We start from the raw sequence: 14,600 nt of genomic DNA, 5'->3' as shown, positions 1-14,600 counted from the left end.
GCTGTGCAGTCCATCACCTATGACCTCAGGAACGTCTCCAGCTTCTCCCAGCTCGTCCTGTGTCTCTAGATCCATTTTAAGACGTTGCATCATAGCCTACGCAGTTAGAACACTCAGGCTGCTCCATAAACATTCGTTCTGTCATAAATAAGTACCCCAGTGCTTATCAGCATAATTCTTCATGGACCTAGTCTGCTCCACACAGATTTTGTTATCGCTTAGTAAATCTCACACTTTTTTTTTTTTTTTTTTTTTTTTTTTTTTTGCGCTCAGAATGAAGTGGTAAAATGATTCATAGTATCAGATGTCTGGTTAGTTTTCATCTCTTTAAAATCCTGCCGGTCACATCAGACCGAAGGCAGTGATGAATGTCCCTCGGCATCACTATCAGGAAGGAACAGATGGTCTAATGTCTTCCGAATGTTCATGCTGGTAAACACCATGTAGTCCTTGCATTATTAATTTCTATCATTAAAAAAAAAAGTCTCCAAATGTAGCTAATGGTTAGCCCTGAAAAATGCTCTGATTATAAAATTCATAAAAATTTATAACATTGCAGCATTGGAATTTTTCAAAAGACATGGTCACAGATGGGCTTGTTAAGAAGAAGAAAAAAGCCAAGCATGGCGGCGCACGCCTTTAATCCCAGCACTCGGGAGACAGAGGCAGGTGGATCGCTGTGAGTTCGAAGCCAGCCTGGTCTACAAAGCAAGTCCAGAATAGCCAAGGCTACACAGAGAAACCCTGTCTCGAAAAAAGAAAAAAGAAAACAACCACCCCGTTAACCTCAGTAGAGGGGGGCAAGGCATCTCCTGCATAGTTTTCCCCTCACTCTCAGTGGAGGGGGCAAGGCATCTCCTGCATAGGTTTCCCCTCACTCTCAGTGGAGGGGGCAAAGCATCTCCTGCATAGGTTTCCCCTCGCTCTCAGTGGAGGGGGCAAGGCATCTCCTGCATAGGTTTCCCCTCACTCTCAGTGGAGGGGGGCAAGGCATCTCCTGCATAGGTTTCCCCTCGCTCTCATACTTCTTAGATCACTCTGGTTCCCATCAGGCCTCAGTACATTTTCTCGGCTTTGATCCACAGAACAAGACGAAGGAATACAAAATCGTGGGCCTGTATTCAGACGGCATCAACGTCCTGGGCTTGATCATTTTCTGCCTCGTCTTTGGACTCGTCATTGGAAAAATGGGAGAGAAGGGGCAGATTCTGGTGGATTTCTTCAACGCCTTGAGTGATGCAACCATGAAAATCGTCCAGATCATCATGTGGTGAGCAGTGCTGGTTAGCTCCATCTTGCTCCACCTGACAACATCTTCTCAGAACTGGGGAGAGGAGGCTTGCATCCCTCAGTGGGTCCTTCTGAGGGAAGGCAGACATTTAAAACCAAGATTGGAGTATTAGCTAATTTCACAAGCTCCTCAGGAATTAGACCAGTCCTGAAAGTCTGCCAGCCATTGTCTCTTGCCTCAGAGGCCTGGAGAGCAACCGGCAGCTACCCAGCATTCCTGTTAGTAGGGATTTGAAGAAGTTCCTGGAGTATCTGAACACAAAGTCCTTTTCTTCTTAGGCCCTGAGCAGAAATGAAATTCATAGTATCACAGCAGTTCTAGCATGGGCATGACCACATCTGAACGAGGAAATGGCTTCTAGCATCCAGAGACACTGCCTGTCTGTCCTGCCTCTGAGATGCACAAAAGTTGAGCTTTCCTGGGAGACCTCTGCTGCCCCTAGCTCAGGTGAAATTGGCTCAACATTTTTTAAAAATATGAATGGCAGCCACTGCCAGTAAAATGTCCAGTGGTAACAACCAAGGAAGTCATTTCATCCCACTAAGACCTAAGCGCCATCATCTGTAAGGATAATAAAACTCACCACAGGGCTAGAGAAAGAACATCAAGTGAAATGATGCGAGCAAAATACTTCCCCCTCGGAAGACATAGCGAAGCCGAGCTCCTCAAATGGAGCTGCTGTGGCCACACCCACTGCCGCTACTGTTGCCTCTAGGGATGACACCAGAGCAGCAAGATGATCAGGGTTGGAAAGACTTCACTCACGTGAGATGAGCAGATAGGAGTCGATGCGGGCGGGGGATGCTGTGTGTGTGCTTCTGTGGCCACCTTTAACTTGGGGGGTGCTGGACTTCCAGCTGAGCCCCTGGCTTCCTGAGTGTACCCTGTGGTCCTCCCAGTGGAGTGGACATGCACACTGAGCATGCCCACGCTGGCTTGTTCCCTCCCCTCTGATGACTGCCTTGGGCTTGCTTTCTTGTGCTTGCTTTCTAGTTACATGCCGATTGGTATTCTGTTCCTAATTGCTGGGAAGATCATAGAAGTTGAAGACTGGGAAATATTCCGCAAGTTGGGCCTTTACATGGCCACTGTCCTGAGCGGGTATGTCTGGCTCGAGAGAATAAACAGAGTCCCCTGCCGATACATTAGGTTTACTGTGGAAAGGTCGGGGTGCAGCTGGTTTAGATGTGGCCTTTCACCCATGTGCTGGGGAAGATAGGGTTTGAAGATAAGAGAGCAGGGCATCGAGCTGCCCTTTAACAGATCTACCGTAGGTGGATGCTGTGCTAACTGCCAGCGCCTAGCAGAACAGCTTGGACCAGACTTTGCCACAGCCTTCATTGGTTAGGTTTAAAACAAGAGAAAAACTCATTTGTGGGCTCTTGGGGTTATCCCCTGACTTCTACTTCCTTGAGAACAAAACTAATCAAGCAGGCAAGAATACCTCCCACATAATCCCGAGGCTGAAAGAATTAAGAAAGACCAAAATAAGTTTGCTCTCAAGCAAGCAGGAGTAGGAGGGCTGGCTTAGGAGCTGATGTTCTCGCTGGGCCGGTAGCTACTGCGGCATCTTGTAATTACCGGGGTGTCCGAGTGCTGGTGAAATCATCAGGCTGTTTAGTAAGCGCTTGAGACCTTTCAGGAGCCATAAAACAAACAGGATTGGGTCTCTTGCATGTTTCTTACAGCCAAGCTGTTGGCTCCTTAAGAAGAGAGCCGAGCATGGCGGCACACACCTTTAATCCTAGCACTTATAAAGCAGAGGCAGGTGGATCTCTTGTGAGTTCAAAGCCAGTTTGAGCTACAGAGTAAGTTCCAGGACAGTCAGAGCTGTTACACATAGAAATCTTGTTTCAAAAAAAGGAGGAGGGTGGGGGGTGGGGGGAAGGAAGGGAGGAGGAAGGGGGAAAGGGCAAGGAGGAGGAGATGCCATAGGTTATGAATGATGTCTCCACACACCTAGCCAAGGAGAGAGTGGTCCTATATGCTGAGAAATGTGGAGCAAAACAATGAGTAAATGCCACTGATTTTGTTTCCCATGGGCCAAACACCAGCTTGAGACATCAGTTCCCACACTGGGGAGTTCCCACAAAACAGGGCCAGTTGTTATCCTGATGTGCCAGAAGACAGCTTTCCAGCCACACAGGAGCAGCCTGGCCTCCAGTGTTGAGGGTCAAAGGTGAACTGCAGGACCATAGAGATGAGAGAGTTAGGGCTTCTGCTCTCTACCAGTCCCGCTCTGGAGCTTCTATGACAGGCAATACCGGGGGGGGGGGGGGGGGGGGGGAAGGATGGGTAGTGATGTGGTTGTCTGGGATAAAAAGCCATTTTAATGGGGGGCTCTGTTGAGTTTCTGCCTCCTGTTCTGTTTATGTTTCTAACAGAGAGCTAAACGTCATGGCTAAGATCTCATGATTCTCTGCGTTAAGAGGACTCGGGAGGCAGAGGCAGGCGGATCACTGTGAGTTCGAGGCCAGCCTGGTCTACAAAGTGAGTCCAGGACAGCCAAGGCTACACAGAGAAACCCTGTCTCGAAAAACCAAAAAAAAAAAAAAAAAAAAAAAAAGACTTTCTCCTCAGACCCTCAAGATTCCTATTTGTAGTGATCCCTGCTTATTATTTAGTCTTCTAAATTGTCAGCTTGCCACTTGTGTATACACACATCTGCTAGTGAGTCTCATTTAGTCAGGTAACCTATGGATTGAGGGTAACCAATGGATTGAGGGTAACCTATTGAGGGTAACATATGGATTGAGGGTAATCTATGGATTGAGGATAACCTATTGAGGGTAACCTATGGATTCCTACGTGAAACACTCTGGGAAGACAGGGAATAATAAAGAAATGGGAGCCATTCCTAAAGTGCAAGTTTCTCCTTATTTCAGCTCTTAGGTAGTAGACACCATTCCTGAGCATGGTCCAGAGAGTGGGCTGGGTGGGCTGTGATGAAAGCTATAATGAGGCATCATAGTTGGGGACAAATATGACCTTGAAGGGAGATTCATCTTAGCCAGACAGGGTGTGGGATGGCTTCCTGGGGAGGAGGGGTTAGGGTTAGATTTAAGAAAGGATTAAAACTTCTGAACAAACTGGCAGAGAAGATCATTGCACACATAGCAGGAGTGGATTACAGGGTGGAGCAGATGATGCGACACTCAGTGAGCTTGGGGATCGAAACTTATCTACAGAATTTGCTGGTAACTTTGACAAGGTGTTTCATTTGCTGATTGACCCTTGACATCACCACGTGTGGAATGGGGACACGTGTGCGCTGCTAGACTTGGCCATCTCATTGGGTCTTTATGAAAGTGTAAAGATGTCATAGTTTTAAAAGCTGATAGAAGAGTGGGATCAAGTGTGAGGAAGTGGTATTAAGTTTTTCTCCTTCTCGTCTGCAGGCTGGCAATCCACTCCATTGTAGTCCTGCCACTCATCTATTTCATAATCGTGCGGAAGAACCCTTTCCGCTTTGCCCTGGGCATGGCGCAGGCTCTCCTGACAGCTCTCATGATCTCGTCCAGGTAACCAGAAGAATGGTGTCTGGGAAAAGCCTCCAGACAGAGCAGTTTTTGTCTGGGTACCCATGGTGAAGAGGACTCCAGCTTCCGGTTTTGATAGGCATGATGAGAGATGGTGGCTATATTCTCTGTCTATCTCCTTGAATGCCTTGCTCCACCCTTTTGAGTACTTCCTCCATTCTTGCTGTGGCCTGATACCCATGAAAAAAAAATCTGATGTAACTGGAAGCAGTGGTAGCCACAGCACCTTCTGATTCCTGGTCTGGCCAAAAGTACCAGAACACGGGCTAGGGAGTACACAGGTTCAATTCTCAGCATCCACATAGTAGCTCACCACTGTCGGGAACTCCAGTTTCAGGAGATCCAACACCATCTTCTGGCCTCTGAGGGCACCAGACACAGGAGGAGTGTATAAACTCAGGCCAAACACCCATACCCATACCCATAAAATAAAATTAGAATAAATTATTTTGTCAATTACCAGCATGCTTTGGGGTCTTTTGTTCACCTTCTGGAAGATAGGGATCTTTCGGGGTGCAAACTGTGGCTGGGCATCCTTAGCCCTAAGCTCTTTGCTCTCCATCCCACAGTTCGGCAACCCTGCCAGTTACATTCCGCTGTGCAGAGGAAAAAAACCAGGTGGACAAGAGGATCACGAGATTCGTGCTGCCGGTTGGTGCCACCATCAACATGGATGGCACTGCCCTCTACGAGGCCGTGGCAGCTGTGTTCATTGCACAGCTGAACAGCTTGGACTTGAGCATTGGGCAAATCATCACCATCAGGTGAGGGGCGGCGGCATGCTCAATTGCATCACTGCTATTTGGACTGCCTAAAGTAAACATGATCTGTGAAAAAAAAAAAAAGGGCCAAAGAGGACCCAGAGATGGAATGTTCTATTAGCTGACAAGTCCCTGGCCAAGATGAAGATGGGGGCGGGGGGGAGGTGTTGGGCACAGGCTCATGGTACACGCAGTTCCTGCTCCAGGGTATGGATAGCAGAGGCATCTCTGTTCAGCTCACTGTGGCCGACAGGTAACAGGCACAGGTCAGCCACCAAAGCTCACTGTGGCCGACAGGTAGCAGGCACAGGTCAGCCACCAAAGCCTTAAGGTTGAATAAACGCCAGACCCTGCTCTAAGGAGAGCCTTGGTAGATAGGGGTTAGAGACCCAAATAAATGCTGGCTCTGTGATAGGAAATTAACTGGGATGCCATTGGGGCAATGAGAGAAGAATCATCTATATCTGGGAAGAGGAAGGAAGGATTCCTAGAGGAGGGAGATGTGGAGGTGAATCTCAGGTGAGGAATAAGAATTTGTCAGGAAAAAGACAGAAGCTAAGAGCTCAGGACAACAGAAGTACCTCATGGCTTACTCACAATAAAGAGCCCAGTGTGGGGGGATCTAGTATAACGCGTACCATATCATGATCAGATTTCACTTTAAAGAGATATTTAGTTAGTATTATGGTGGGAGGCTTGGATGGGAGCAGGGACCACAAACTAGAACATCAGTAAGTCACCAAATGACCTATATCAAGACGTACAGTGGGCACACCTCAGAGTTGATGAATCAAAGAGCCATTATGGATACAGGCTGAGGGGCAGGAAAAGGCTGAGGTGTCTTCCAGCATGGTTGGTTTGAACCAATCAGAACAAAAGAAGAGCAAGGGAAAAATAGTTTATACTTGTTGGCATATTGAATTCCAGGGCCTGGAGAGCCTCTTTTTCATGTCTGTGTGCCTACCACAGAGCTGTCAGACGGCGGTCCCTCAGTAAGCTCAGCGGGGCGATGTTATGGGAGTGGCTGCTGTCCTCAGTAGCATAGGTAGGGATCCTAGCAGAAGAGCAGAAAGTGATATGGTCTTAGTCGGCTGCACAGGTGCCGTCAAGATCTTTACAGGGTTTTATCTACACAAAAGCTCCACAGATGTCTAATCCTTCAAACACAGACAAGGAGTTGAGATTCACAGATTGCTGAAGAAAACCTGGTAGCAAATTGCCAGAACTAGGAACAAAAGCCAGATGTGACTGACTCCAAAACATGTGTCCATGCAACTTTCCAGCCTCCAGTCCTGCTGAACCTGGGCGCCAGGAGTCTTTGTCTCTCAGAAACTGAAAACCTTTTGGCTGAGGCAGGACATGTTTAAGCAGATGAAGAGGTTTCCCTATTCTCTATTCTCTATTTCCCCTTCTCAAAAGAAAAAACAAACATTCTTAGTGCCATACTAAAGCCAGTCAACTGGCAAAAGTTTGGTGAGCAAGGCCAAGGCTCAGGGGTAGAGTTTTCTCTGACTGACTGGACTCTGAAGCCCAGCTTGTAACATGGTTAACCAACCATGACATGTTGAGGCTTCCATGGGGGACCAATGGGCCAGTGGAACAAATCCCTTCTGACAAAGAAAACCCATTTATGCATTGTTTAATTTTTCAACCAGCATTGAAATAAAGTTGGATTCTTTCAAATAAGACCTAGGAAGGGCAGTGGATTATGTAAGCCTTCAACTTTTAGATGCACTGGAACAGCCCCAGACCTAAGTCACTGTAACCCGGCAGCCACAGCTGCTAAAGGGCCACACACATACTAGGCAAAGGCTCATAGAACACAGCGCTAGGCAGGTGAACAGGCAGCGGCAGCAGTTGTCTGAGAATTCAGGGGCCTTTAGGACCCAGGGGAAGATGCATTTGTGGCTAGATCTGGCCTTCCTCTAGTTTAAATCAGCCGTTTCTGCACCTTTGCCTTTCAACCCACCCGCATCTGGAAATGGTACTTTACCCTGAGGGCGAGGCCACAGCTCCCAAATGCACTGTGGGTGTCCCCGCCTTGGGTGCCCCCGCCTGCTTGGTCCATTCCAAGGACCTTCAGGACATGATGAGATCTTGCTATCTCCAGAATGACCCACTGAAAATAAACATACTCCTGGTGAGAAACTGCATATAGCCAGGAGAAAAAGAAAGAAAGAAAAAATTCCCCATGCCCTGTTCTGTGTGCTCAAGAGGGATCTTGTGAAAAACATGGTAATGGAGCTCATCCGGCCACCTACCCACAATTCCAGACCTGTCTTTTGCACAAACGTGCATCTGCTAGCGTGAAGCAGCAGTCAGGAATGCTTGTGGCTTGGATGGAGTCACAGGTTCTCAATTCATTGCCTTAAACAGATGTTCTTTGGTGGGGGGGGGGGGAGTAAGAGTCTTGTAAAGCCCGGAAATTACCTATTTAACCATTGCTCTAGCCCTTTGCTTTCACCTCGGACATCCTGGCCCATCCACTCTACCATCCCTCTACTCACCTTCCCGGGCAGCTGAAATTCCTGGCACAAATCAAGTGCTCGGTAAGAGACTGAGCAGCTGAGACTGAAGGAGGACAGAAGCAAGTGCAGAGGGATCTGACACTTAGGAAGGCATTGGATGGGTAGAGAAAGCCTTGTATAAAAACCTTGTATTTAAAAAAAAAAAAGGTAAATTCCTGCCCTCCTCCTGAGTAACTGTCTCTGTTGGTTTTGATGTCACTTGTTGCTAGTCTATATACTTCCTTGCTTCAGAGTGAGCTGCCAAATGCTGCCCTGCCATGACATCTGTTTGTGTATTAGATGGATGGATGGATGGATGGATGGATGGGGGGGGGGGGGCAGCAGCAGAGACAGACAGAACTGGTTAAACAAATTAACTCTTACCTGTCCGGTATGGGAAGTAACAGTAACAGCCACGGAGCCTGTGTCAGGCCTGAGGCCTTGATGGGAGAGATGGATGTCTAATCCTTTCCTGCCATTGTGTTTTGGCGACAGCATTACAGCCACAGCTGCCAGCATTGGAGCTGCTGGTGTGCCCCAGGCTGGCCTGGTGACCATGGTGATCGTGCTGAGTGCTGTAGGCCTGCCTGCTGAGGATGTCACCCTGATCATCGCTGTTGACTGGCTCCTGTGAGTTGGCGTCAACCCCTCTGCCTCGGTTGGGTGGGTGGGCAGGCAGACTCTCTGCTGTGCTCTGCTCTCCTCCACACTTTGCCTAGTGAGCCGTCTGTTGCTGCTTTCATTTCCTTTTTGGCAAAGCCACCTGGTAACATGCTTTAAATGAACTCTTCAGTAACGTCAGCAGGGGCTCTCAAAAGCCAGTGAGCTCCGTCAGTTCATGGTATACCTGGAGACACTTAAGGCTAGGGCGCCAGGTGTGGGACAAGATTAAACATGAGACAGTGGGGTCAAGGAGCAGGGTAAGGTCGCATAGCCATCCCTGCATATTCCAATCCTGAGTTAGCTGCATAAACAGGACCGCCTGCCTTAAAATTAGTGCATCCTTTCCTGCATCTCAGGCATCCTCTGGGCTGGTGACAGGAGCAAAGGTTTTGGCATATGCCTGTTGAAATCCTCATCTTGTATCTTACTAGGTTGAGTATGCCTAGAATCTTCCTTAACCTCTCTGAGGCCCAATGGCATTATTTATGAGGCGGGAACAATTATGCCTACCTCAGTGGCTGGTCGTAGGAACCAAGGAGCTCACATGAGCCATGTCTAGAAGTGTGCCTGGCAGCCAGTACACGCTCACATAGGAAAAGTTCGATTATTATGATGGCAATGAATCAAACTGCTCAGCCCCAGACAGCTCTCTTTTGTCTTACACACAACCCCATACACAGGATGTCTGTGTGCGAATATGCCTTCTTGACACTCAAAATGAAAATGGAGTGGCCTGGTCTCTGGCTTTATTTTGGATACTCAGGTTTATACCTCTACCTTCTAAGTACCCAGGTCTGGCTCTGCCCCTGGCCATCAGAGTTAAGTATAGCTCCATACTGAACCTCATTTCAGGTTAGAGAGAGACCAGGGTTGTACAGTTTAAAAACTGCAGCTCAGACTGGGAAAAGGGACGCGGTCATGCTGTGGAGGTTTCAAACTTGTACCTGGCTTGGAAGCAGAGACCACTGCACAGAAGTGGTCGTTTCAGGTCAAGGAAGGGATCATGCTGATTCGAACCCTGATCTCCCCTAGAAACAGTAAGTTTCTCTCCTGAGATGCGTGGAAGGTCCAAACTATGCAAGGACGCAAGGGTGCTGGGCCAGTGCTGTCCCTGTACCGCTCCTGTCAGGGGCATCAGCATCAGCAATGTGTCATCACTATTGGCTTCCCAAGTGTCATCTTCACAAGTTTGCTCATGGTCACAGCTCTTTCGCCAAATCCTCAGTATCCAAATGGACATGCCCACTCTAGGCCTTTACTAGAGGACTTCCTGCCATTTAGCCGGCCTGGGATTAAGACAAAGTGAGGGCGTTAACAAAGAGGAATCCATTTCCGGGCTGGCCTGTATTTCTCTGGACCCTGTTGTTCTTCCATGTCGCTGCCAGGCTGCTCATGGAGTGACCACATTTGTAAAAATGAGCACACCAGGGACACGCCGGAGGCCCACATACTTGGCACCATCCACCCCAACCAAATATTGAGATTCTCTCACCTTAGCCAGAAGAGAATCCGTGACACCATGGGCATAACACCTGGGAGACACACAGAGCAAGTCAGAGCTCAAACCCTTATTGATTTCTGAGCCATCCTGAGTACCTTCCATGTGTCTCTGGAGACCCCATTCTTATGTGGGAAGAAGGGAGGGAACTTCAGGAGGCTGAGAGGTCTTACTGACTCCTTACTAGGAGCATGGACCAAAGGGAGTCCATTTTCTCATTCTGTCCCTCTGGGAGGCGCCTTCTGCTCCAGGCCAGTTGAGGTTATCTGGTGAGGCAGGAAGGCGGCATTGTGCATTGACTTAAATCTTCACTGAATGCCTCAGAGAAGGCAGATGAAGTCTGGGACCCCTTCTGAGTCTCCTCCCTCTTCCTCAGGGACCGGTTCAGGACCATGGTGAATGTGCTGGGTGACGCATTTGGGACAGGCATCGTGGAAAAGCTCTCGAAGAAGGAGCTGGAGCAGATGGACGTTTCTTCTGAAGTCAACATCGTGAACCCCTTTGCCTTGGAACCCACATCCCTTGAGAACGAAGACTCAGATACCAAGAAGTCCTATGTCAACGGGGGCTTCGCGGTGGACAAATCCGACACCATCTCTTTCACGCAGACCTCACAGTTCTAGGGGCCCGGCTTCAGAGGATGGGATGACGGAGAGAATCTCCACAGGAGCCATCCCATAGCGAACTCCGACATTGAGGAGAGAGAGACACTGAGAGACACTGTACATTTAGTTTGATAAACAGACATCCAGATTATTTTCTATATTTGGCTTTATAGCCTTTGCTCTCTGGGGTTGGGGACTTGGGATGGGGTAGACTGAAAGGAAAGTAGTTGTCTTCTCTGGATTTTCTAATTCTCTAAAACAAAGTTTGGAAGACTATGAAGTAGTAACTGTTGGGGTTAGGTAATGGGTATGGGAGAGGAAGTTGCTTTCTCATGCATGGACCAGTGTTTGGGGTTTTTAAACAATATCGTTATTGGCTACAGATTTTTACTCAGGCTTTCTATTGCCATGACTTCCTTTGTCGTCTCACTTTTTATAAATGATAATGCATCTCAAAGGCCCTACTCAACTAATGTGCCAAATTTTCCATTTTGACCTCATCTCCAGCCATTCTCAAACTACTTTGGAGAAAAAAAAAAAAGCAAAAAGGATCAGCATAGTTTTGCAATAACAGTTCTAAGATAGTTATGGGGTTTAGGGGGAAGGGAAAAGGTTTTTTATTCTATGTACTGTATTGGAATGCTGGCAGCTATTTAGCCAGTGTTCAGTATAGAACTATATGTATATGTGTGTATATTTATTATTTTCATATAATTTGCAAGACAGAGATCAGTAATGAACTATTAATGTGAAATAAGCAGCTTTCCTTGTACTTGAATCAAAACTACAGTTCCATCCTAGGTGTTTTTCAGATCTCACCAGAACGCTGTCCAGAGCTGGGATAAGAAATCAAGTTGCTGGGTTACTGCGGTTCAGCCCTAAAGCAGAAATGTATTGTGGTGAAATTCTACGGTGGCACAGCCATTCATTTACGACCTCCAGGCTCCAGCTCCCTCAAGGGAAGGAATTCCTGTTGGCATGGGATAAGTGCGTTTACAAAGGCAGCACTCCCACGGCTGGGTGTGCTCACATCCCACTGGACGGCTCCATCCCTCAAGCACACTCAGACCCACTTCACAAGGCTGCCACTTTTACTGCCCTTGGCCTTCTCTGCCCGCCAGGGCCAAAAGAGCAGTGGCAAGCCATCGCCTAAGTTGTTTCAAAATGGGCTGCCTAAAGTGAATAAGCCACGTTACAAGGTGACCACGCTACTCCTATCCTATATTCTTCTTATTTTCTCTTTTGTTTGTTTTGTTTTGTTTTTTGAGATAAGATCTCTCTAACATACATAGCCCTGGCTGTCCTGGAACTAACTATGTAGACCAGGCTGGCCTCAAACTCACAGAGATCCTCCTGCCTCTGCCTCCCTGGTACTAAGCTGAAAGGTGTGTGCCACCAGGCCTGGGTCTATACTGTATTATTATAGAAAACAACACAGGCCATGAGCCACTGGTACCGGTGGTGCAGGGGAGATGCTTCAATCCTCCAGGACAACCTCCTTCTTTTGAGAGGACTGTTCTGAGAATCTCAGCCTTGTGGCTTACAGTCCTCGGCCTGTCTTTCTCCTGCTAGCTTCTGAAGATAGCTTATTAGAAGTCTGTGCTTCTGTCCTCGTCCTGTAAATAAAGCTCAACAAAAACCTGTGTTTAACATGGAGATGGCTTCTTTACAGCCGTGTTTCCGTAGTATCTTTAGTATTATTAAGCCCGTACTTTTATATTGAAGAAGCCAGAAATTGTGCCAAAGATAGCAGGACGGTGAATGAATGATCAGTGCTGGCCATCTGCACCTGAAAGCTCCCAGAAAATGACACTGATTACAGACTAAACATCACAGCGACCAATGACACTGAAAATTGAAGTACAAATATCTGTATTCTTTACGAGAAGTAAACCTAGATTAAAAGGAAGTTGGACAATGGATGGTCCTATCCTCGTATTGGGTGGCTCTCATTCGTGGCCCTCCAGTTGGCAGAGCTGTTCGCACTTACTGGGGTCATCACCCTTATAACCAGCCACTCAACACACTGTGCTGTTAACCCGTGGAAAGAGGACGTGTTCCATTTCTTTCTCAATAAACATTTCCCACACTTTTACTCCTCTTATCTTCCTGCCTCTTATATGTTTTTCCCCCTCTTATTTGCATGGGTAGGTGTGGGAAGGGGAAATGTGGTCTAGTACTAGAAGGTCTATGAGATCATTCTTGGAACCCAGAGAAGACTGGCTTGAAAGCGTTTTGTCACCCAGAGAATATAAGCCCAGGGCTTGAGGAAAACATACTGATTCTTCATGTTGCCAGCGAGGATTATGAGGCTGAACTACCAGGCCATCATGAACAGTCGGGCTACTATTTTGTGGCTGAAATGAAGATAGAATTTTCTAGAAATTGCTATTATAGGAGACAGCCATAGCTCAACAGTGTGATGATTTGGTTCACTGAAAGGCCAGTCTTACCTTCTGAACGAGGACTACTAGTTCCGAGTGGCAGGACTTGGAGTGCCCTTGAGTGAGCTGCCAAGCTCTTACCTGAGCACCTCAGTTACCGGAAGGTTCTCCAGAACAGACTCATTTGTGTAACAGATATCAAAGGAACAGTTTCCTGGGTCCCACTGAGAAAAGGCTGCTGTTGTGCTCATCACCTTTCGTTAGCCTGGGTTCTTCTAGCTCCCTATTTCCTGACCCCTTCCCAAGCTGCCCTCCTCCTGCTTCTGCTAACCACACAGGGGCCCCTGAATACTAAAGGATGAGTGAGAACATTTTGTATTATCCCGACAGAGAGCCACCCATGGCCGTAAGTACCACTCTGCTCAGATGATCACCAAAACTACCAGGCCACATGATGTAAGCATCTGTTGGGTTGGTGGCCCCCTTCTGTCTCCTGCTCTCACCTCACAGCCAAACTTCAGATCCCATTTCCAACATCTACTGGGCTTTTAAACTGAACTTACTCCACACCAACCACAGAACCGTTTCCAGAAGCTTCTCCTGAGCTGAGTGTAGTGTTTCCAGAACACAACATTATTTCCTTGCTACTGTAGGGTGGTAATGGCTCTCCCTGCCTTGGAATCCAACAGATCTGATTGTAAGCATGTTTATAGAGGTGAGGTCAACCATTTGAGTCCCTTTGCAGTGGGCTTCAATGGGGAGCCCCGGGGGAGGTGGGGGGACCATATTGACTGAAGTTGCTGCCCAGGATTTTGCTCTTTAGACAATAATGGAACCTGAATGTTCCTGCATTACCTCTTCCCATTAGTCCTTGAATAAATAACTCGCATGTTAATAACCCCATAAATCCTATGTATAACACTGAAACCTTCATAATGAGCATGAGATTCACAAAGATAAAATAAACCAAGGCCAGGTCTCCAATGCATGTGAGCCCTGCTCTGCCATTTGGTACCTCCTGCCCCCGCCTCCTTCTCCCCATCCCCCCACCCCCATCCCCCCTTCCCCCCCACATACACAGAGGTATTCTGAGTATTTCCTATTCCTAGTCCCCTGCTAAAAAGAGATTTATACAAATCCTTTCCCAAAAGACTGTACTTGATGTCCTAGTCGCTTAGTTCATCTTGCCTCACAATGTTCATCTCATGAAAAACAGAGATAGAAAACAAAGGAGCCCATGTCCTGAGATCTATCTACAAGGGGGTTATTCTCTTGACCAATGCTTTGCTCTTACTGTATACATCACAAGGGCACCGGCCCCACTGCCTCCTTAGAGCCATGAGATCCTGGCC

At 47.6% G+C, this 14,600-nt stretch overlaps 1 protein-coding gene across 1 annotated transcript in view; it reads left to right on the top strand.

Moving 5' to 3' along the window:
* The window catches only part of SLC1A1 (solute carrier family 1 member 1), a 72,625-nt gene extending 59,657 nt beyond the window's left edge, over positions 1–12,968 (top strand). The window contains exons 7-12 of the mRNA XM_084766573.1: positions 1,086–1,270; positions 2,285–2,392; positions 4,690–4,812; positions 5,400–5,594; positions 8,594–8,728; positions 10,636–12,968. Coding sequence (XP_084622699.1) covers positions 1,086–1,270; positions 2,285–2,392; positions 4,690–4,812; positions 5,400–5,594; positions 8,594–8,728; positions 10,636–10,882 — 993 coding nt within the window. The 3' untranslated portion in view covers positions 10,883–12,968. The remainder of the gene's footprint in view (positions 1–1,085; positions 1,271–2,284; positions 2,393–4,689; positions 4,813–5,399; positions 5,595–8,593; positions 8,729–10,635) is intronic.
* Positions 12,969–14,600: the final 1,632 nt, after the last annotated feature.

Source organism: Acomys minous (genome assembly GCF_964271855.1).
Source record: "Acomys minous genome assembly, chromosome: 2".
In the NCBI taxonomy this organism is placed as follows: domain Eukaryota; kingdom Metazoa; phylum Chordata; class Mammalia; order Rodentia; family Muridae; genus Acomys; species Acomys minous.
Note: the sequence above shows the minus strand (reverse complement) of the source record. Positions and strands in the feature narration are given on the sequence as shown.